Source organism: Chenopodium album, chromosome 7, assembly GCF_948465745.1.
Source record: "Chenopodium album chromosome 7, dcCheAlbu1.1, whole genome shotgun sequence".
NCBI lineage: Eukaryota > Viridiplantae > Streptophyta > Magnoliopsida > Caryophyllales > Amaranthaceae > Chenopodium > Chenopodium album.
Window position 1 is genome coordinate 66,624,824 of NC_137840.1, and position 14,497 is coordinate 66,639,320.

The 14,497-nt window shown below is 39.7% G+C and overlaps 1 protein-coding gene and 1 pseudogene across 1 annotated transcript; one reads left to right on the forward strand and one right to left on the reverse strand.

Annotated features, from left to right (window-relative positions):
* Positions 1-688: 688 nt before the first annotated feature.
* LOC145640537 (heat shock 70 kDa protein 18-like) lies at positions 689-3,193 on the reverse strand. The gene is made up of 2 exons (XM_081691792.1): positions 2,983-3,193; positions 689-2,400 (listed from the first exon to the last, which is right to left on the reverse strand). The coding sequence occupies exons 1-2, from the start codon at positions 3,191-3,193 to the stop codon at positions 689-691; spliced, it is 1,923 nt and encodes a 640-aa protein (XP_081547918.1).
* A 2,029-nt stretch (positions 3,194-5,222) lies between these two features.
* On the forward strand, positions 5,223-14,104 carry LOC145640538 (uncharacterized; annotated as a pseudogene).
* The last annotated feature ends 393 nt before the right edge of the window (positions 14,105-14,497 follow it).

Genomic DNA, 14,497 nt, shown 5'->3' on the forward strand with positions numbered 1-14,497 from the left:
AAATTATTTTTACTTAATATTATTTTTTTAAAGGTGAAAAGAACAGGGCTTTACTCTTTCAATTCAACCCCATAATTACACATTTTCATGCTCTCTCTTTTACTTTTTTCACCATTTCTGACACAAACCCACCTTTTTATACTCTCGCTTACTAAATTTTACACCCACTCACATCATAAAAAAAAAATTTCTTAATTTGTGTAATTATAGCAAGTGAGTAAATATCTAGCATTATTTATTAAGTTATCAGCATAGTTCTCCCTAGATATCCAAAGCAGATAACTTTAGAATACATGGAAGACAACAATCTTAACAATCTTTGTATTTATCAGCCTCATTATAATTGAAAGTATCAAGTAAAATAGCTTCCTCCTATATGAGCTTCTGATGTCTCTTTGCAAATTTGTTTCTCCGCCTTTTCACTGTCAAGGTCCAAAATACAAGTAGCATAGTTCAACAAAGCTTGCTAAATGGAGTCGGATTTCTAGATAAAAGGATCTAAAAGAGGCTTATAACAGTACTAAAATCAGAAGGATTAAAAAGTAGTCAGGTTCCCATTATCAAAACCCCTTACAAATAAAGCATCAACATAGACTATTGACAAAGTAATTCAAACTATTTGTCTATTAACACCACAAACTAATTTTAGACCAAAGATAGTATATTCACAACTCACACCAAAGCTCTGTCAATCGAGCTCCACAACTTCAATCTTGGTTCGAGAATAGCTAGCTTCACTAACATCTTTCAGCTGTTGACGCAGCTTTGCAATGATATGAGCACAACTGCCCTCAAGTTCTTTAATTTTTTCCTCAAACATAGAAGCTTCGGCATGTATGGTATTCCATTTTATCCATTGTGCAGTCTGATCAATGGCATCCCCAAGCTTCCTCTTGTCTTTTGCACCGATCTTCTCTCCACTACCTCTTAAGGCATCCTCCATCTCATGTATATAATTCTCCAAAGTGTTCTTGGCATTCGCGGCCTTCTTTTGCTCCTTATCCTTAGCAATGTACGTCTTGGCCTCATTCGACATCCTATCAATTTCCACCTTTGATAACCTCCCTTTGTGATTTGTTATAGTAATTTGGTTCTTCTTACCAGACTTTTCTTCTGATGATGTCACAGTCAAGATACCATTGGCATCAATGCTGAAACAATCAATTACCCTGATTTTTCCTTTTGGTGCCGGAGGAATGCCAGTAAGAAGAAAGTCACCTAAGAAGTTGTTCTGCTCAGCAATAGGACTCTCGCCTTCATACACACTAGTCCTCATCCTAGTTTGGTGGTTAGAGACAGTGACCGAGTTCTTCTTTACCTTGGTAGGGATCGGTGTGTTCCTTGGAATCACAACTCTGAAAGCGCCACTACTTAGCCCAACACCGAGAGATAAAGGAGTGACATCAACAAGCGAAAATTGCTCATCTTGTCGTACATCACTCAAGATTGCAGCATAAATGGCTGCTCCATAAGCAACAGCCTCATCCGGGTTCAGGCTTTTGGATATCTCCTTTCCATTAAAATAGTCCTGCAACATTTGCTGAATTTTCGGGATCCTTGTCGAACCACCCACAAAAACAACATCATCAACATCACTCTTTCCCATTTTGGCATCCTTCAAACACTTCTCAACAACATCCATACAATCCCTGAACAAATCCATATTCATCTTCTCAAATCGAGCACGACTAATGGTAAATGAAAAATCTATTCCATCAAACAGACAATCAATCTCGATATTAGTCTCAGTAGTCCACGAAAGTTGTCTCTTAGCCTTTTCACAAGCAGCTCTCAACCTCCCAAGAGCTCTAGGATTGGCACTAATGTCTTTATTGTGCTCTCTTTTAAATTCCGCAACAAAATGACTCACCATTCTACTGTCAAAATCAACTCCACCAAGGTGGGTGTTACCACCTACAGCATTCACTTCCACAACGTTTCTTTTAATAGTGACAAAAGAAACGTCGAAAGTCCCTCCTCCAAGATCAAACACCAACACATTCTTAGGGGTGACTTCGTTGCTCTTAAACTTGTCAAAATTATAGGCAATCGCGGCTGCTGTTGGCTCATTAATTATTCGTATGATATTCAGTCCAGCAATGAGTCCTGCATCTTTAGTTGCCTGACGTTGAGCATCACTGAAATAGGCCGGAACAGTAACAACAGCATTTTTTACTTCTGAGTCAAGATAGGCCTCTGCAGTTTCTTTCATCTTCGCGAGCACCATTGAGGATATCTCTTCAGGAGCAAGTTTCTTCTCTTCACCCTTGTGGGTGACCATGATCATGGGCTTCTTTCCATCGTTACCATCAGGACAAGCAACTACTTTAAAAGGCCAGAGCTTCATGTCCTTTTGAAGCTTGTCGTCGTTGAATCTTCTACCTATGAGCCTTTTGGCGTCTGTTCATACTCATTAACAAGAAGTTAGAAACCTATGACACATTGACACTGTAGTCGTACAAAATCAGTCATTTTCAACCTCAAGTTAAGATTTAAGAGAGACATACATCAATTCATTTGCCCACTAGGAAAACAAGTTATTTGCACCTAATAACTTAGTGCATTATTAGTGCTTATAATAACATGTTCATCTCATAAATTTAATTTAATGTAACTACATATTGTATAGTTTAGGCTTAATGTTAAACATATTTTGAGATCACCACTATAATTCAAAGTCAAAACCCTTATCTATATATATAGGTTCAAGATGTATTTCACATTTTGTGGAATCTAATTAATCATCAAATCAAATTCATTAATAGTCTTACGAACATTTATACAGAAAATCTAAATTAACAAACCAAATCATGAACATAAAAACTGTAGTTCTTTGGTCAACGGTGAAATTCAATTGAAATCTTAACACAGAACAAATACTACAACATTAATTTTCAACTTTTCAAGCAACTATTTAATCACATGCTTAGAATAGGAAGCAAATCATCAACCAAAAAAAAGAAAAAAAAGTTAATAACAAACCATAAATAGTGTTTGAAGGGTTCTTTCCCGCTTGGTTCCTTGCCGCCTCGCCGACAAGGCGATTGTTAGGGGTGAAGGCCACCCAAGACGGTGTCGTACGGCTTCCCAAGTCATTAGTAATGATCTCTACACGGTTTTGTTGTGCCTGCCACACTCCTACACATGAGTATGTTGTCCCTAAATCAATGCCTATCACCGGCCATCTTGCCATTTTCCAAACAAAAAGCTTTGTAATATAGCAAAGTTCTTTATCAAAAAATAATTTCTCAATACAATTAACCCCAATACTTCAATTAGGGTTTAATAAGTGAGAAAAGTACTGAGAAGTTAAGATTTAAAAGGGGGGAAGGGGAAAATAAAAGTGGGAAAACAGGGGAAAAAAAAAGAAAAAAAAACTTGGTCATGTGACTTTTTTAGGCGAAAATAAAATCAACAAACAAAATGGTAAAAGGACTCTAGTCAATTAGTCATAAGACTCATAACCCAACCTTTTTTTTAAAAATAAAATGACATTTCAAGTAAAAAAGGTCTACATAAAAGGACTTTTCTCACAAATTTTTCTACTTTTTTATTTACAATTTCAATGCATAATAATTTCCATTAAGCAGAGTTGTAGAAATTATATTGTAAATTGTTGTTTTCTAAAAAAATTTATCATCGAGGATCAAATAACTATACTAGTAAAATAATAAAACATAGAAAATGCAAAGTATATAAGTAGGAATAATGAAAATTTTAAGTTATTTTATCTAAAAGGGTATTTTTCATGGCTGCACTATGTGCCCGGCATCTCGGTTAGAGGTTACTCGAATGAGCCTCAAGTAACCCCTGACCGAGTAACCCCTCAAGCAAACCCATGAGGCCTTGACTAAGTAATCCTCAAATAATCTCTGAACGAACCCCTCAATAAACCTCTAACCAAGTAACTCGAAAGAGTTACTACCCTAATCGAGTAAACTACTGTCTTTACTAAGGGCCTGTTCATATTTACTTATTTTCAGTTCAGTTCAGCTCCAATCAGTTCAGTTTAGTTCAGTTCAGCTCAAATCAGTTCAGTTTAGTTCAGTTCAGCTCTTAATTTCCTTCTCTCATGAAATATTAATTTCAGCTTAGTTCAGTTCAGTTCAGCTCCAATCAGTTCAGTTCAGTTCAATTCAGTTCAGTTCAGCTCCAATCAATTCAGTTCAGTTCAGTTCAGCTCAGTTCAGTAAATATGAACAGGCCCTAACTTACCCCAAAGTCTACCAAAATAACCGGAAAAAATAAAGGAAAAAGAAAAAAAAGAAAAAGATAGGAAAGAGGAGAATAGAGTTCTTTCAAAAAATTAATTTTTTTTTTAATAAAAAAAAAGAAAGAAATGTAAGAGGAGAATAGAGATTAGAGAAAGAGGGGAGACCATCCTTTATAAACTGCAGCTCAATTTTCTCTCTCTTCTACAAATATTAAAATGATAACCAGGGGTGAACATGGTCTGGTTTGGTGTGGTTTGAGTCTAAACCAAACCAAACCGTAAAATACGGTTTGGTCAATTTTTCAAACCAAACCAAACCAAACCGTAATAATGCGGTTTGGTGCGGTTTGGTTTGCGGTTTATGATGAGATGGCATTTTTTCCTAAAAATTGTCAAATATTAATAAATTTATAATAAAGTTCAAATAATTCGCCAAAGGGATTAAATTCTACTACAAATTTTTAATAAAAATAACAACCAACTAATCAAGTGCTAAGTGCTAACACAATAACACATAATAAAAATAATACATAACAAATTAACAGTGGAAAAAAACATAATACATTTGTCCAAAAAAATAATTCATACTATATTATAGTTATATGACCTATTAAATTTTAAGTATTGATATTTGAGATTGAGTATAGAGTATAGTAGTATACTGACCGTATAGTCTTCTAATGATTTTTCATGTTTTTTTTATTTTTTATTTTATTTTTTTATAATATATAATAACTATTTAAATTTATTTAAAAATTATTTAAATATTAAAATGCGGTTTACTGGTTTACGGTTTGGTTTGGTTTATAATTTTTGAAAAACCAAACCAAACCGCAAACCGTATTTCCCAAAAAAATCGAAACCAAGCCGTATTTTTCCAAACCGCAAACCAAACCAAACCGCAAAAATGCGGTTTGGTCTGGTTTGGTTACGGTTCAGACCAAACTGTGTACAGCCTTAATGATAACAATATCATCAAACTTTTTTTGGTAGTTCTAATTTACCAAAAATGGAAGCTACAGCTAAAACTCCGTCGCCGGCGATAGGAATCGATCTCGGGACGACTTATTCATGAGTTGCAGTTTGTCAAAATGGAAGGGTCGAAATAATTCCCAACGATCATGGTAATAGAACAACGCCGTCTTGTGTTGCCTTTACACCGACTGGACGCCTTATTGGAGACAGTGGCGGATCCAGGAATTGGACCTAGGGGGTTCGAACTTTATCAAACACCCGATATCCAAATGCACGGATATAAATCGGGTGTACAAGTATAAAATAGAATATTCAAATAAATATCAATACACAAGTAAACAACAAAATTAGTCCAAATTTCAATAAAATTGCAAAATAAAATGATCCGATACAACAATACATAACATCAATTAAATGTCAAAATACCTAAATAAAAAAAAAATGCAAATTACAAAAGCACTACATCTACTGCAAATTAATTAGTACTACATCTACTGCAAATTAATTAGTACTACATCAGTACATCTACTGCAAATTAATCAACATATTATGATATTAACAATTAAGAAACTCAAAACTCAAAATAAAAAGTATCAATGGCGCATAGTAGGCATGAAACTCAAAATAAATCTACATCAGTACATCTACTGCATTGAAAGAGTTAGTGAATAGTTACACATGCAAAATTTATGATAGTAGGCATGAACTACGCAATGCCGCAATGGTGGTGGTGTTGTCGGCTGAGATATAAAGGTGAAATTGAAAACTCAAAAACAGAAATTGAAAAGAAAAAACAGAAATTGAAAAGAAAAAACAGGGAGTAAGTGAGAGAATGTTACCTCGAGTTGATCGTCGGCGTCGCCCTCGACCCTCGTGGCCTCGTCGGTGAGCAGTGGCGATAGGCGTGGTCGGCTGGTCGCGTGACGTGCCTCGGTGGCTGAGTGGCTCTGTGCGACTGTGCGGCGGCTTGACTCTTGAGATTTGAGAAGTGAGAAAAAATGGAGAAGAAAGTTAGGGTTTAGCAAGCAGCAGTGAATAGAACAAAGAAGTAAAGAACGAAAGTTACAGGGAAAAAAAAGGAGAAAAGAAAAAAGAAAAAAAAATAAATAAAGTTGCGCGTCCTGGGTTTCGAACCCGCAACCTGTGGTACAATTGAGAGTCACTAAACCAACTGAGCTAGCGCCTAACATAGTAAACATTTGTTTAAGATATTTTATTTATAGGTTTTCTGTTTTTTTTTTTTAATAACTTTTAATTTTTTTTCCGGATCTAACGGGGTTCAACTGAACCCCCGCTAGATCCGCCACTGATTGGAGAAGCTGCCAAGTATCAAGCTCATATTAATCCTTCCAATACTATTTTTGGTAACTTTATTGCTCTTTTATTTAAACATCATATTCAGTAGATTTTGCTATTAATTGTTTTCAATTGTTATCTTGAATATTGAGTAACATTGTTTATAAATAGGTGTTTTTGATGTTGTTGAGTTTTGGGTTTATTACTTTAATTATTTAATCTTCTATCTTGATTATTGAATAACAGTTTTTGATAATTTTGTCGAGTTCTGGGTTTGATTTTTTTTTTTTAATTTACCAAATTATGGGATTTCTTGATAATTAATTCTTAGAGAGCTAAAATATTTGGTTTGATTATTTAGGATACTAGACATCAAACTTGTAAGAAAAAATCAAAGTAAAATGAAGAATTTAATTGAAATATTCTTTTTTGGAAGATTATGAAAAATTTAATTGTCCTTACTGAAAAAATGGAAGAAGCAATTTTCTTGATAGAGGGAAGTAACGATTGTCAATTTAGGTGGAAGTGCATTATATAATTTGTAAAGAATATATGAAATCACTGGATAAAATGTGTGTGCAAATTACAGAAATTAACATAAATGGATATAAATTACACAACTATGAGAAGCAAATAATTCATGTATTAAATTTTTGGTAGACTTCGAAAAATATTTCTAGTGAGGCAAGTTTTTTTGGGTGTCATGACTCATGATGTTGATCTTGATGTTCTAACAATCGAATTATGTCGTACTAGCTAGTATTCATTCACTGAATTAGTTTGGCTATATGCTCTTCTATTGTTGCAAATTGTATGGCCGTTTGGACTAGCTATTGTAAAGGATATGATGACTCCATTTGAACAATAATGTTTCTGTTCCTGCTGGATTCTGCTTCCGTTAATGTCTGAGGGCTGGTAATGGTTTACCGTCCAATTTCTCACCTACACAGCAAATACAGATTAGCTAGCCCGGGGGGTTATCCGGGAATAACCACTCCGATGCTAAAGTCAGTACCTTTGTGAGAAGAAAGTGAAGAAAGTGAAAGAAGAGAGAGAAAGCGTTTTAGAGAGAGAGAGATTCTACCTTTGAAATGAGAAGTTGCTTGGGTATTTATAGGAACACAACCAAGCAGGTGCCACCTATACAGATAGGTGGCACACCGACCTTGTAAATAGCAGGTGCCTACGCGGCAGTAAGCAACTCTCCACGTATCAGTGGGACACGCCACGTTCCGAGAAGCAGCTCTCCACGTGGTAGAGACTAATGCCGGTAAGGACATGAATTATTCAATGATTAACGAGGGCTTTAAGCTGCACGACACTCTTTTACCGGCATATTATGATACTACCGGTATATCCCGTACAACTAGCCCCCCAAGTGAGGGCGTCAGTAAAACTGACGTGCTCACTTGTAATGGAACACGGTGGTGGTATGTACAATACATCATACAAGAATGCTTAGAAAACGAAAAGAAAATCTACGATTTGCCCCCCAAGTGAGCAAATTGACGATAGTAATTTGCTCAATAAAGCACATGAAAAAATCTACGATTTGCCCCCCAAGTGAGCAAATTGACGATAGTAATTTGCTCAATAAAACACATGAAAAAATCTACGATTTGCCCCCCAAGTGAGCAAATTGACGATAGTAATTTGCTCAATAAAACACATGAAAAAATCTACGATTTTCCCCCCAAGTGTGCAAATTGACGATAGTAATTTGCTCAATAAAACACATGAAAAAATCTACGATTTGCCCCCCAAGTGAGCAAATTGACGATAGTAAGTTGCTCAATAACCGAGCATAATGCCGACATGGTTTGGGTGAATTAAATATGAAACCGAAAATAGGAGGTAAAACGATTTTACACATTTAAAAATTTATCCCCCAGGATTTGGCGGGAAAATGTAATAAAGTAATGGGGCACGTGTCAGTCATCGAAGTAGGTTAGTTTTGAAAAGGCGTTTTATTACAGCCGTTGGATTGCATGCAGTAAATGTCACATCAACCGCTTCATTTGGACAGTATAAATATCGAGTTTCGTACTTTTGACCCTTCATTTCCTTTGCGAAAAAATTTCGAAAAATTTCTACTTCACTTCGCTCGTATTGCGCTTATATTTCTGCGATTCAAGGCTCAATTTGTCAAGGGTTTGTTCAGTTGTGTTGTGACCGGTGTTTGTAAACGGAGGACACTTAATTCCCGAGTTACGCTTCAAGAGTTGAGTTCAAAAAGAGGTAAAAAACCCTAACTTTCTTTTCGATTTCTCACTGGTTTGTGGTTAAGTAGATTTTGCGTTTATTTCATTATTTGTGAATGTCTGGTTCTGGAATGCATGCAAATACGGGTAAAGCCATTGAGGCTGGACTCTGTACACCCTTAACTTCTGTAGAAGAAAGAGAAGCTTATTACCGTCATAAGTTTCTGGCTGACGCCGAGAAGGCTTTGCGTCCTACCAACCCCGATATTTCAGAGGACATAGAGATTGCCGATGTTGAGCCTATTAGCGTTCAATATCATTTAAGGTCAAATTTGGATTTATTTAATCAATACGGCACTAATATTGACAGGATGCCGAGAACGAAACATACAAGTTACCAACGTGAGGTTGGTGAAAGAAGTAGACCCTCTGTTGATGAAGAAATGGTTAACCCTGGGCTTGAAGCTTCGGATATCCGAGAAGAGGATATCCGGTCAGTCGAAGATAGCCTAGAACAGCAAGGAAGCGGGGGTGAAAGCATCGGTAACGAAGACGATGCAGGTGGGTCAGAAGAGGGTGGTCAGGGAGAAGGTGATGAGGAAGAAAACGACGAGACCGGCGAGGAAATTGCTACAGATTTCAACCTTGCTGCTCAGATTGCAGAAGAGGAACGTCTCGACGAGGAATACGACTCAGATCAAGATGATCCGAAGTATCTAGAACCTCAAGAAATTCCCAGCGGCTATGAAATAACTGAGGTAGTTGTGGATCCGGTATGGTTGCAGACAGCCACCGAAAAAGATTATTGCCAACATGGCAAACGCTTCTACCGTTTCCCAGATGGTTACGAACTAAGACTACCAAATAACGGTCAAACGGCTTTTCACAATTGAATCATCCACATACACCTCTACATTTCTTCCTTTCTGGTTCGCAAATACCTTGTCGACCAGCTTCTGGTACGTAGCCCCTGCATTTCTCAATCCAAACGGCATAGCCCTGTAGCAGAAAACTCCGCAGTCGGTAATGAATGCCGCCTTGGTTCGATCCGGCTCATATAAGCTGACCTGATGATATCCGGAGAAAGCGTCCATGAAGCTCAATAGCGCGTGACCGGAAGTTGAATCTACCAATCTATCTATCCTCGACAAGGGATAGCAATCTTTCGGGCAGGCTCTGTTCAAGTCCGTAAAGTCCACGCACATTCTCCATTTCCCTGACGGCTTCCTCACCATAACCACATTTGCTAACCATTCGGGGTATGTGCAAGGTTCGATAAACCCTGCCGCTAGCAACTTATTCACCTCTGACCGAATAGCCTCCATTTTCTCTGTTGAGAAGTTCCTCTTCTTCTGTCGAACAGGTCTTGCCCTCCTGTCGACATTTAGCTTATGTACTATGACGTCGGGATGTATCCCTGGCATCTCGTCTGCCGAGAAAGCGAACACGTCAGCACTTTCTCGCAACAATTCTACCAAATGGCAGCGCGTGTCGACATCCATATCGGATCCGACACGCACTACCCTACCGGGAACTCTAGGCTGCAATTCGATCTCTACAGTTTCGCCTCCTGGGGAAGGACGTGGCGCAGTTACCGGCCGAGTATCAAAATTTTACATAGCCAAGTCATGTGTAGAGGGAATTCGTTCTCGCTTGGCTGGTGTCTGTTCACAAGTTGGCTGTCGGCCTGGCTGCTTCAGTGCTGATACATAACACTCTTTTGCCATAGTTTGACTACCCCGTACGCGTTCTGTCATTCCCGCGTTGGATACAAACACCATCGTCAAGTGGTACGTTGAGACCACAGCTTGCATGTCATGAATTAGAGGCCTGCCGACAATGGCGTTGTAAGCGGATGGCACATCAATCACCAAAAACTCCGCCATAACGTCTCTTACTGCCGAACCCTCTCCCATTCGAACTATACTACCTTCAGGTCGCACCGTTGATCCGTTGAAACCTATCACAGGATAAGACATTGGCGTCAAGTATTTTCAGCCAATCCTCATGGCATCAAAAGCCTTAGCAAACAGGATATTTGCGGAACTTCCGCCGTGAATGAGTGCCCGTTTGATATCTGCTCCGTTTACCGTCAATATCAGCACCAACGGATCATCATGAGGGTAAATTATTCCCTTAGCATCCTCCTCCGAAAAAGATATCGAAAGCATGGAAGAAGGCCGAGGTCGTTCCTCTACGCTCAAACTCTTCTTGGCCCCGCTTACAGAACCTCCATATACTGGCCCTCCCGTAATAACGTCGATTGTTATTTTGCGCCCTGTCGGATTACCTCCCTGTCTGGATGTTTCCGCATGATTCTGCTTGTAAGTATCATCTTGCATTGATGGATCTCCCTGCTTTCGGTACTCGGTTTGCCTAGGCTGTGAATTTTGCTGTCGGCTGGGACATGCCTGAGTACGATACTGGGATAATCGCCCCTTCCTTATGAGATCTTCAATGTTCTCTTTTAACTGAACACATTCTTCAGTGTAATGACCAACATCTCTATGAAACATGCAATATTTCTTCACGTCCGGGCCCTTCGTTATCATCGGTGCCGGTCGACTCCAATCTTCTCTATTCTGGTTTATTGAATATATTGCCGCTCTCGGGGTGTTTAACTGCGTATAACTACTATAACGACCCAATCCCCTTGTCGGCCTTCCGGATCTCTGCTGGCCTTGCGGCAGCGCCCTGCTTACCCCACCCATCTGGGAATTCGAGCTATTATCACTTTGCCTTCTGGAGGGCTCTGCCGACGATATCTGACGACTCGTTTTCAGCAGCTCCTCATTTTTTATGTATTCATGAGCTTTGGCAAATGCTACCCCTAAGTTTGGGAAAGACTTCCGCGACATATATTTTTTGAAGTCGTTATCCCCTAGCCCATTCATCAATGCCATCACGGCAATTTCTTGCTGCAATTTTGGTATAGTGTTAGCCTCGTTGTTGAAGCGTCTAACGAAGTCTCTGAGTGACTCATCCTTTCGTTGCTGAATAGCCATGAGCTCGCCAGATGTCCTTTGTCTCGCACTATTACTTATGTACTGACCTGTGAACAACTCCACCAGGGTCTCAAAGCAGTCAATTGATCCCGGCTCTATATTGGAGAACCAATCCGAAGCGGCGCCGGTAAGAGTCGTAGGGAAAACTTTACACCACACAGCATCGGTGTCGGTATATAGCAACATGTGACTCTCAAACGCAGCCACATACCGCTTTGGGTCCCCCTTACCGTCATACGTACAGGACGACATCTTTATTTTCTCCATTTGTTGGTCAAGTATCTCTTGTGTGAACGGAGATATTCTGGGCCTGATGATCGCCCTGACTACCCGCCTTTCCAAGCCACTAGAAACCTCATGCCGATAAGAACCTGAATCCCCCACCTGGGCGCCTTGTGTGAGTTGGCGCTCAGCCGGTGTGGTCTCTTGGCCCCGGCTTCTTGACGGTTGTTGCTGTCCCGCCTGATTGAACTGACTTTCCAAGTTCACTATCAGCGGCTTTGTTGGTACCTCATCCCGCATTCCCCCTGCCGTTAACTCGGCCTCCTTTCTTTTCTTAGACATAGCCCGCATGACCTTGGCCGTTATCTCCAGCTCCTCCGGGGTAAACCCTTCCAAGGGATCTGGGGTCACTGCTCTGCTACGGTCAGGTGTTATGGGCCTGTTCATTGTGTTACCGTGAAGGAGATGAGTTTCATCTTCGACCATGATTTCTGGTAGTACGGTTTTATTCGTGTTAGCATTAAGGACATTGTTATCGTATTGTCGGTTATCAACTTCTGGCACCGGTACTGAAGTTTCCTTACTTCCTTCCATGACTGTGAGAGGTCCTGTTGGACGATAGAAGTTATTACTACCCCCTCCTTCTAGCGCCAATTGTTCCTGCTGGATTCTGCTTCCGTTAATGTCTGAGGGCTGGTAATGGTTTACCGTCCAATTGCTCACCTACACAGCCAATACAGATTAGCTAACCCGGGGGTTATCCGGGAATAACCACTCCGATGCTAAAGTCAGTACCTTTGTGAGAAGAAAGTGAAAGAAGAGAGAGAAAGCGTTTTAGAGAGAGAGAGAGAGATTCTACCTTTGAAATGAGAAGTTGCTTGGGTATTTATAGGAACACAACCAAGCAGGTGCCACCTATACAGATAGGTGGCACACCGACCTTGTAAATAGCAGGTGCCTACGCGGCAGTAAGCAACTCTCCACGTATCAGTGGGACACGCCACGTTCCGAGAAGCAGCTCTCCACGTGGTAGAGACTAATGCCGGTAAGGACATGAATTATTCAATGATTAACGAGGGCTTTAAGTTGCACGACACTCTTTTACCGGCATATTATGATACTACCGGTATATCCCGTACAGTTTCTGAACTTATTATTCAATAGAAAAGAAAATGAACTATTTTGTGAGTAATCTAATAATTTTCTTATGTGATTGATTTGGAGATTTTGAACATATAGATCCCTTAATGTGACATTGTATTACATAGTTCAATTTGCTGTATGCTGTCAGAGTTCATTGATGTTCATATATATCTGATTTTGGATCAGAGATTTAGAGTTTATTTCACTGATGTTAAACTACTGCATGTCTACATCAAATTGTAAGTTCATAAGTATTCATTGAATAGCAGTTTATATGTAGTATGGGTTACAGGGCTTTATTATCTTCATACTCGATAGAAATAAATTACTTTAATTTGGTTATGCAATCATCCTCTGTGTCTTCTTGAATAGCAGATGTAAAGAGGCTAACAGGCAGGAAATCGAATGACGAAGCTCTACTGAAAGACATGAAGCGCTGGCCATTTAAAGTCAATGCTGAAGAAATAAAACCCAAGATTGTGGTGACATACAAGGGTGAAGAGAAGTCATTTGTAGCAGAAGAGATTTCTGCTATGATCCTCTGCAGAATGAAAGAATTTGCAGAGGCCTATCTTGGCACTTCTGTGAAGGATGTTGTTGTTACTGTTCCAGCTTACTTCAATAATCTACAGCGTCAGGCAACTAAGGATGCTGGAACAATTGCTGGGCTGAATGTGATGCGCATTATCAATGAACCAACGGCTGCTGCCATTGCTTACGGCCTTCACAGGATGACAAATGATAGAAAGAATGTGTTGGTATTTGATCTTGGCGGAGGTACTTTTGACGTCTCATTGGTCATTATTGAGAATGCAAAATTTGAAGTCAAATCAGTAAGTGGAGACACCAACTTGGGAGGAAGAGACTTTGACAACAGAATAATTGAACGCTATGTGACTGAGATTCAGAGGAAGTATGGAAAGAACATTAGAGAGAACTATAGGGCAATTGAGAAGCTAAGAGCTGCTTGTGAAAGGGCAAAAAGAATCCTGTCTACAGCAAGGGACTGGCCGGGCAGTAAGGGACTGGCCGGGCAGCTTCATTTGTAGCTCCTCTGCAATGTCTGTAGGCGGACGCAAAGAGTTAAATGTAAGTAAAAAATTAAAAAAAAAATAAAAAAAAAAAGAGAGATTCAAAGTCATTGGAACTGACCATCAGAGAAGCTTGGAGGAGTTGGGAGGTTGAAAGTGAATGACGGGGGCGGCACAGGCTCATTATTCTCTTCCCCCGTCCGGCCAGGCTGATCGCCAGCCGACTGATTGGCATCAAGCCAATCAGATTCATTGACTCTTTGGACGGGCGGAATCACTTCTGGCCCGGTCGGTTTTGCCTGGGTCGACTTACCCCTATCGTCCGATTTCTTGGACCTAACATGACCCGGCATGGCGGCCGAATCTATGGACTTGGAGGCCCCGCTATCGCTCAGCCGGGGTTGTTCTCCT